General features: G+C 41.0%; 1 protein-coding gene across 1 annotated transcript; it reads right to left on the reverse strand.

The window, feature by feature from the left end:
• Window positions 1-915: 915 nt before the first annotated feature.
• SLITRK1 (SLIT and NTRK like family member 1) lies at window positions 916-4,966 on the reverse strand. The gene has a single exon (XM_040336089.1). The coding sequence runs from the start codon at window positions 4,183-4,185 to the stop codon at window positions 2,095-2,097; it is 2,091 nt and encodes a 696-aa protein (XP_040192023.1). The 5' UTR covers window positions 4,186-4,966; the 3' UTR covers window positions 916-2,094.
• Between the last annotated feature and the right edge of the window lie 5,282 nt (window positions 4,967-10,248).

The following is a 10,248-nucleotide window of genomic DNA, read 5'->3' on the forward strand; positions in this document are numbered from 1 at the left end:
ATGCAGAGAGAGAGAGAGATGCAGAGAGAGAGGGGGGCAGAGAGAGATGCAGAGAGAGAGATGCAGAGAGAGATGCAGAGAGAGATGCAGAGAGAGAGAGCGAAAGAGAGGGAGAGAGAGAGAGAGAGAGAGAGAGAGAGAGAGAGAGAGAGAGAGAGAGAGGTGTTATCACAATATAGCTGCAAAGTGTAAATGTATTTTAGAATATCCTCAATATTCTGTAAAGCGTGCATCTGCATTGTAAAGCAATGCTGTGCCTCCATATATCCAAGCTCCTTCCCTGTAAACTGTAGCTGTGTGAGCTCATCCCCTGCCTAGACAACCTGCAGAATGCATCCAGAATGTGTATTTTGCTTACTTAGAATGTGAAGCAATAAAACCAACAGTCTTTATTCTGAAATGAATGCACATACAGCAGTAATCACGACTGTGCCTTGATGGGAAATGTATATTTCATGGGTATGTAGCTTCCCTGGAGAGCCCATATCTGTTGCATCAGTATAGCTGAAATGTAAGGAATGTGATTGGGAAAAAAAAACCCAGTGCGGTTTATTCATAAATGGTGTTGGGAACATTAAAAAACACAAAGCCTGTGGGATGCTTCTCCCACTAATTAGTTTTCACATTTTCCTACAGCTGCTGATGCTAAATTGTCTGCAGACAAGACTGTCAGTCATTTGTGCTGCATCTGGGCTCGAAGTGCTGACGATTCAAATCTGGAATCAGCTTAATGAGTCCTGCTCTATGGCGAGTCAATTACAGGAATTTTCAAGACGAGCGTTCCCCAAACGCTGCATCTGCATTGCCCCATTCACCGACCATTAGGTGCCACCTAGAAAAAATACATGCATCCTCCCGCAGCAGCAACAGAAAAACACACAACCGGTACCAACAAGCAACAACGACAAACAGACATTTGGAAACATTTCACTTTAATACTGAAAAATATGCCATTATAAAATTTTGAATATAATTACTGAGTTTTCAACCTCACCCCCATTTGCCATGATTATTTCCGTATTTAACTTCAGATTTATTATATAATTTTTTTTTCATTATTTTTTTTATTTATTTTTTTACCAGCTAGCCTCCCACCCTAAGCATCAGAATGACAGTAATTCTTCATGCTTATCTGCATCGGAATACTTTTTTTTTTTACTTGTATACACTGTAACCATAATAAAAAAATAACCGATAATCATTATACATTCAGAATGAAAATGCATATGGTTATGTCATCAAATGAATACAGATCTGCCTAAAAGAAAAACAAATCAAATCGAGGAATAATGGAACTAATCATGCAAACACATCTTAAATAAAACAGTACAATCGAATTTTCTTTTTTTTATGTATATATATATGTATATATCCACAGTAAACTTAGGATCTGTACTGCGTTATCCATTACAAAAGATAGAGCAATGGCACTTTAAGTATACCGATACTGTATAGCGAGAGACTTGAAAAAGATGAGATTTTATTTGATTTTTTTTGGGGGGGGGGGGGGGGTGGGCAGAGATATTGGTTGCTCAGATGTGATCGCCCCCGGGGTACGTTGTATCCATGCGAGCCATGCAGCACTTTTTTGATTTTTTGTTTTTGTTTTTGACTAGTCACTTATTTACATGACATTCATGCCTTCGTGCAACGTTCTGCAGCAGCAGCAGCACAGGAGAGAGCAGACGCTGCATAAAAAGAAGGCCCCCCTTTTTATAAATTCCAGCCTTTGGTCCTCCTGGAACACAACCCCCCCTCCTCCCCCTCCCCAGTTAAATACCATTTTATGGCTGGTTACCCCATCCACATCTCATGGTTATTATTCACTGTTAACTGCGTCAGGTAGCACAGCTGGCATACTGGTACTGTATATGGGTCTCTTACCAGCACTTGAATTAATCATAGGCGTCCTTTTGTGTAATCGCAATAAGGTAGCATTTGCAAAGAAATCCTAGTTTATGGGAATGGCACAAGTGTAGCGAATGTTACAGCAATGCACAAAAGAAAAAAAGAAAAAAAAATCACTGGTGTCCTGATATTAAGTGACAGCTGTGGGTGCAGTATTTATGAAACCCTCCTCCCACCCACTCTCTTTCAGTCTGACAGTGAATGAGACCCACAATCATAAACTCTATGAGTGCCATCTGCATTATAGGGGCCACTGTGCCAGTAAGAAGAATCGCACACTGTCTGCAGGGAATTGATTTCAGAGGCTGAGGAGTTGGCATCTCTTCTCTTCGATCTTTTCCTGTTCCTAAGGATAAATACCAGCATGCCAACTACTGTGAAGGCAGAGGTGACAAACACCAGCAAGAGTCCTGGCACTAGCACAGAGATAGACACCCGGCTTGTCTCTAGGTAGGAATTGGGGTGAGTGTTGGTCTCTGCCAGGCCAGTGCTGTTTTTTTGAAGAGCATTGAGAGTTGGGGAGATTTTTGCATACAGCAGGGGACACATCATGTCGTTAGAAAGAAATCTGAAGTCTTTGCCCCAGAACTCCTCTGGGAAATAACATTTGAGATCACTTACAATGACCTCGGGGCCAAGTCTCTCTGCCCATTGTTTGAAAGGCACATTGTTACAAGAGCAGTCCCACTGGTTCCCATGCAGGTCTATCTGAATGATGGACGTGAGCTGGTCCAGGACCCCTGCCACTGGAAGGTACATAAAATAATTATTGTGAAGACTTAATTTGGAAAGGCTAACCCCAGCAAACACATCCACCGGTAGAGACTTGAGCAGGTTGTTGTTGAGGATGAGGATCCTGAGGTTGGGCATGGGGTTGAAGGTGTTGGGTAAAATGAGTTGAATGAAGTTAAACTCAAGGTTCAGGTACTCCAAGCTTTGCAGTCCGGTGAATTTCTCTGGGGTGAGGGTGTCTATGCAGTTTTTATCCATGTACAACCATCTCAGGTCGGTGAGGTTATGGAAGGTGTTGTTCTCCACAATGCCTATGTTGTTGTTGCCCAGATCCAGTAGGGTGAGGTTGGCATAATCCAGAAAGTTGGCTTTCCGGATGGTGTGAATCTTGTTCTCTCTCAGGAACAATTCCTGCACATTGGGGGGCTTGGGCTCCAGTTCAGATAGGCTTTTGACGTTCTTGTTGCTGCAATCTACTTTTAATCCAGGGCCGAGGATCTGCTGCCCACAGCTGCAGATGGCAGGGCAGGCAAAGACGTGGGGGGCTTTGGGTTGGCCATTCATCTCAGACACCGCAGCTGTGGGTCTGGTTTTGATTTGCCAGTTGCCAGGGATCTTGGTGCCTCCGCTCACCGAGGAGCCCTGGGTGGCCGTGTCCTCCTGACCATTGACTTTAAAGGGGGTTGGAATTGGACCGGGATCACACGTTTCGTCTTGGGCAGGGGGGGCAGACAGGCTAGAATCCACTGCGTTTTTTAAGGGGCACAGCTCCTGCTCTGAGGTCTCGTTTAGATCGTTGCCCTGCAACCTAGTGGGCGCCTCGCAGATCACCCTACCGATCAAGGCATTCTTTGGGATGTTTTCTAGCCATTCCTTTAAGGCTAAGAGATCGCAGCTGCAGTCCCAAGGGTTGTCCTCCAGCAGGATTTCTGCAATGCCAGGGATCTGCTCCAGGACCCCCTCATAGGGCAATGTCTTAACTCGGTTCCCCCGCAGATCCAGGTGGGTGATGGGCACGTACTGGAACACATTGGTGGGCAAGGTGCTAATGAGGTTGTCGTTTAAGATTAAAACCTCAAGCTTGTTCAAGTCCCTGAAGGCACCTGGGTCAATGTCTCTTAACAGGTTGAAGTCAGCCTGGAGGTATTCCAGATCATCCAGCCCCAGGAACGTGTGCCTTTTGAAGGACTTGATCTTGTTGTTGTTGATGTGAAGGCGTTTTACCAGCTGCAAGCCCAAGAAGGCACCGGGCACTATCTCGTGCAAGCCATTGTTCTCCATGTGCAGGCTGACGGCATTGTAAAAGTTGGCAAACTCATTAGGGAAAAGCCTGGTTAGAGAATTGCCATGCAGGAAGAGGTGATAGAACTGGGAAGTGGGTGCCGAGAAGTGCTGCAGGTTAGTAAATCCCTTTTTCTCACAGTCCACATGAAGATCTCCCTCCACCTCGTTACAAGAACAGATCTTTTCTTTACAAACGTCTCGGGTAACGTTTCCGGCGGCCAGACAAAGAGATATCTCCAGCAGCAGAATCCAAAGCAGCATTTTTAATCAGAGCAATGCATATCCCGATCTCATCGCAAAGGTGTTAACAATCCATCTCCAGCAAAAAAAAAAAAGGATGTGAGATAACACAGGAGCTAAATAAAAATCAGCAATAAAATACCTGATTAGAGGGGTCTCAGCCCTCTCTCCTCCGCCAGACGACAGTCTATAATAGATCCACAAATGATAGTCACGTAGGAGGCATCCGACTGATCAAGGCTAGAAATGGAGGTGCCCAGTGGCAGCCATCAGCGGTGCCAGGCGATAAGGGACAATCCGCTTCCCTTGCCCTGTACCATCCTCATCCTCTGGACGTGTGTGCTGTTCACAGCTTGTTGGTGCTGAAATCACGCCCCAGCCCAAAAACTCGCCGCCGAGCCAATGGCGCTGCAAAATTTCCGCAATCGCTGCGTTTTTTCCTCTTCTTCTCGTAGAATTGCCACCCTTCAGTCCTCCTCCGTCTACGGATGTACAGGGTGGCACACCGGGCACGGCTCCGGGAAGCAGGCTGCTATGTTCGTCTCAGCCTGGTGCACTCTGATGATCTGACACCCTCTGCTGAGCTGCAGTGCCAACAATCCATTTACCGGGAGAGAGAGAGAGAAGAGAGTGCTGCTGCTGGAAAAGGGAAGCGACACACACAAAGGGCATCAATCACCGCGGTATTAAAGAGCGGCCGTCTACTCAAAAATAAAATAAAATACGGCTTTGCTTCTTGGATTTCCCCCTCTAAGTTTACAGACTGACAGGCTCCTCTTGGATTCCATGTGATGTCACATGCGCGCACACGGAGGCGGGCGCGCGCGCACACACATACATACACATGCACACCGGCCCCGCGATTGGGTGGGCTTCTATGGATCTGTGTGTAAACATACAATATTGATAAACGTCTGCCTATACACACAGGCGACTGCACACACTATAGTGGGTTTATTGCCCTGTCACGTGACCACGGCAGCTCTCTGCATGGATAGCTGCCTAAGCTATATGTGGTAATGGCTGCAGGACTGTATGTGACTAATGGCTATGTACATGGAATCAAATAGGGACATCGATCTGTCAATTCGTTGGGTTGATAAATGATCCCGTTTTTAAATTCTGCATGGATGCCCTTCTGACTTCTGGCATGTTGCCTTGTCATCGTACCCATGCACTGTATAGGCATGCAGCTGTAAGGAATGGCTGAATGTATAGGTCTAATGGAGATAGATAGATAGATAGATAGATAGATAGATAGATAGATAGAGAGAGAGAGAGAGAGAGAGAGAGAGAGAGAGAGAGAGAGAGAGAGAGAGAGATAGGTGGGTGGGTGGGTGGATGGATGGATGGATGGATAGATAGATAGATAGATAGATAGATAGATAGATAGATAGATAGATAGATAGATAGATAGATAGAGATAGATAGATATAGATAGATAGATAGATAGATAGATAGATAGATAGATAGATAGATAGATAGATAGACAGACAGAGATATATAGATAATTAGATAGATAGATATATAGATAGATAGATAGATAGGTAGATAGATAGATAGATAGATAGATAGATAGATAGATAGATAGATAGATATAGACAGAGATAGATAGATAGATAGATAGATAGATAGATAGATAGATAGATAGATAGATAGAGAGAGAGCTAGATATAGATAGATAGATAGATAGATAGATAGATAGATAGATAGATAGATAGATAGATAGACAGAGATATATAGATAGTTAGATAAATAGATAGATATACATGGGTAGATGGATAGATAGATATACACATATAGATAGATAGATAGATAGATACCCAGAGATAGATAGATAGATAGATAGATAGATAGATAGATAGATAGATAGATAGATAGATAGATAGAGAATGATAGATAGATCCTGATATTCTTTTATATTGTAGGCATGCACAGCTGTAAGGAATTGCTTGATGTAAACATATACTGGATATAGATAGATAGATAGATAGATAGATAGATAGATAGATAGATAGACAGACAGACAGACAGACAGACAGACAGATAGATAGATAGATAGATAGATAGATAGATAGATAGATAGATAGATAGAATAATCCTGATATTCGTTTATATTTCCTTTTTAGCATAGTAGACATGCATTGTAGGCATGCAAAGCTGCTGCATGCATACCTATAATGGATATAAATAAAAGTATATAGATGGATAGATGATGGATGGATAGCAGGCTTGTAGATGGATACAATAATATATATATATGGATAGATGATGGATAGATGTATGCACAGCTCTAACCAGTTGCTAAATGCATACATATAATGGATATAAATGATAGGTAGATAGATAGATAGATAGATAGATAGATAGATAGATAGATAGATAGATAGATAGATAGATAGATAGACAGATAGATAGGAAGAATCCTGATGCAATTGTAGATTGTCTTTTCATCACATGCATAGCAGGCATGCATTGTAGACATGCATGGCTGTAATTAATTGCTGAATGCATACCTATAATGGATATAAATTAAATGGTAGGTAGATAGATAGATAGATAGATAGATAGATAGATAGATAGATAGATAGATAGATAGATAGATAGATAGAGGTAGATAGACAGATAGATTGGAATAGTCCTGATACACTTGTAGATTGCCTTGCTTGCATAGCAGACATGCATTGTAAGCATGCACAGCTGTAATTATTGGCTGGCTGTATATGTTAATGGTATAAATGAAATTAGATAGAAAGATGAATTAATTGGAATAATCCAATTTTATAATCCTAATGAAAGCTCTTGCATGTTGCCTTTTCATCATAGACATACATTGTAGAAATGCTCAGCTGTAATTACTTGCTGATTGTACATGTTTGATGGGTGTACATGAAATAAGATAGATATATAAGTAGAATAAATTGAATAATCCTGATGTTTTTGTATATTATCTTTGCATCACATGCATTAAGATGGAAATAATCCAATTGTACAATCTGCCTGGGTACCTATGTTTCCAATTGCCTTTTGATCACATGGGCATGCATTATAGGCATGCACAGCTGCTGTGATTAATACTACAATAATATGTTTAATATGGGATAATATGGGATATTAATGACACAGATAGATAGATAGATAGATAGATAGATAGATAGATAGATAGATAGATAGATAGATAGATAGATAGATATATAGATAGATAGATAGATAGATAGATAGATAGATAGATAGATAGATAGATAGATAGATCTGATCTGATTGTAAAATCTGTATGGATGCTTATGTTGCCTTTTGCCTTTGTTCACAGGCATGCAAAGTTGTGATTAATACTGAAAGAATATGTTTTAATTGGCTATTAATGAGTCAGATAGATAAATAAATAGATATATAGGATCTATAATTGCTTCTGTTGCCATTTTGATTGCAGACATGCACAGCTGTAATTAAATACTGAAAGTATATGGGATATTAATGAAATAGATAGGTAGATGTATATAATCCTTTTGTGCAATCTGCCTGGATACATCTGTTGCCTTTTTGATCACAGACATGCATTGTAGGCATGCACAGCTGTGATTAAATACTGAAAGTATATGTTTTAATGGGATATTAATGAACTAGATAGATAGATAGATAGATAGATAGATAGATAGATAGATAGATAGGATCCAATTGTGCAATATGCCTGGATACCTCTGTTGCCTATTGATCACATACATGCATTGTAGCATGCACAGATGTGATTAAATACTGGAAGTATATGTTTTAATATGATATTATTGTACTAGATAGATAGACAGACAGACAGACAGACAGATAGATAGATAGATAGATAGATAGATAGATACTGTAGATAGATAGATAGATAGATAGATAGATAGATAGATAGATAGATAGATAGATAGATAGATAGATAGATAATAGATAGATAGACAGACAGAGATAGATACAGTAGATAGTCAGATAGATATATAGATAATAGATAGATCGATAGACAGATAGATAGATAGATAGATAAGATACAATTGTACAATCTGCCTGGATACATCTGTTGCCTATTGATCACAGACATGCATTGTAGCATGCACAGCTGTGATTAAATACTGGAAGTATATGTTTTAATATGATATTATTGTACTAGATAGATAGACAGACAGACAGACAGATAGACAGACAGACAGACAGACAGACAGATAGATATATAGATAGATAGATAGATAGATACTGTAGATAGATAGATAGATAGATAGATAGATAGATAGATAGATAGATAGATAGATAGATAGATAGATAGATAGATAATAGATAGATAGATAATAGATATATCGATAGATAGATAGATAGATAGATAGATAGATAGATAGATAGATAGATAGATAGATAGATAGATAAGATACAATTGTACAATCTGCCTGGATACATCTGTTGCCTATTGATCACAGACATGCATTGTAGCATGCACAGATGTGATTAAATATTGAAAGTATAGGTTTTAATGGGATATTATTGGGATGTTAATGGGATTGTTGAATCATTGTTAACAGATTGTTGGATCATTGTTGGATTATTGGATCCAGTTGTAAAATCTGATGCTTCTGTTGCCTATTGCCTTTTGATCAAAGGAATGCACATGTGTGATTAAATACTGAAAGTATATGTTTTAATGGTGATATTAATGAAATAGATAGATAAATATGATCCAATTTTAAGTTTGCATGGATGCGTATTGTATATTGATCACAGACATGCATTGCAGGCATGCACAGCTGTAATTAATACTGAAAGTATATGTTTTAATGGGATATTATTGAGATATTAATGGGATAGATAGATAGATAGATAGATAGATAGATAGATAGATAGATAGATAGATAGATAGATAGATAGATAGATTGGATCCAGTTGTAAAATCTGATACTTCTGTTGCCTATTTTGATCACAGGCATGCACATTTGTGATTTATTACTGAAAGTATATATTTTAATGGGATAATAAGGGAATAGATAGGTAAATAGATATGATCCAATTGTAAATGTGCATGGATGCTTATTGTATATTGATCACAGACATGCATTGCAGGCATGCACATCTGTAATTAATACCCGAATATGTATAACAGATATGAATGAAATTAGATGGGTAGAACTATTCATGGGAACTATGTGCATGGATGCTCATGTTGCCTTTTCATTGCACTGTAGACACGGCCAGCTGTCCCAATGTTACAGCCTCACACCTCCTGCCACTTGGGTTAGATGAGTGTATTTGCTCCTCAGCTCTCCCTATTATTGCTGATCATCCAATCTTCGTCTTCTTGCCATTTGCAGCTCCTCCAGCTCCCATCTGATTCCCTGGCTATTAATTTGCAGCGCTTTCTGTTTAGTAAGGAGGGTGAGTCATAGAGCAGTGTGATGTTGGGGGGAGTGGTTTTTGATGCGGTAGATATTTCATGGACGAAGCAGTGGAGATGTAGACCTGCCATTAGGCTTCGTGTTAGGATGCAGTGTGGAAGCCTTCTCCTCGCATCCATGCCTTTGTTTGGCCAAATCTGCCCCCTTCTCTTTCCCCCCTCACCCTTCTCTTTCCCTCCTCACCCTTCTCTTTCCCTCCTCACCCTTCTCCATCCCTCCTCCATCCCTTCTCACCCTTCTCCATCCCTCCTCACCCTTCTCCATCCCTTCTCACCCTTCTCCATCCCTCCTCACCCTTCTCCATCCCTTCTCCATCCCTCCTCACCCTTCTCCATCTCTCCTCTCCCTGATCCATCCCTCCTGACCCTTCTCCATCCCTCCTCACCCTTCCCCATCCCTCTAATGGAGAAGGAGCAGCACACATCCCTCCAGCCTTGCGGTACCCTGCCGCCTGTTCCTCGGTGTCTAGGGGAGACAATCGTCTGGCCGGCAGCGTGGAGGAATGGAGCTGAAGCTGAAGCTGGAGCTTCTCGGATGATGCGGAAAGCCTTGGGGAACTTTCCAGTAGTAGGCTTTGGGGAAGGGGGGGGACGTGATAGACACGGGGGGGGGGGAGAGGAGGCTGGTCCTACAGGCTATATATAGAAGAAGTCAGCCTAAACCATAAGGA

The sequence above is a fragment of the Rana temporaria genome, chromosome 2 (assembly GCF_905171775.1).
Source record: "Rana temporaria chromosome 2, aRanTem1.1, whole genome shotgun sequence".
NCBI classification, from domain to species: Eukaryota; Metazoa; Chordata; class Amphibia; order Anura; family Ranidae; genus Rana; species Rana temporaria.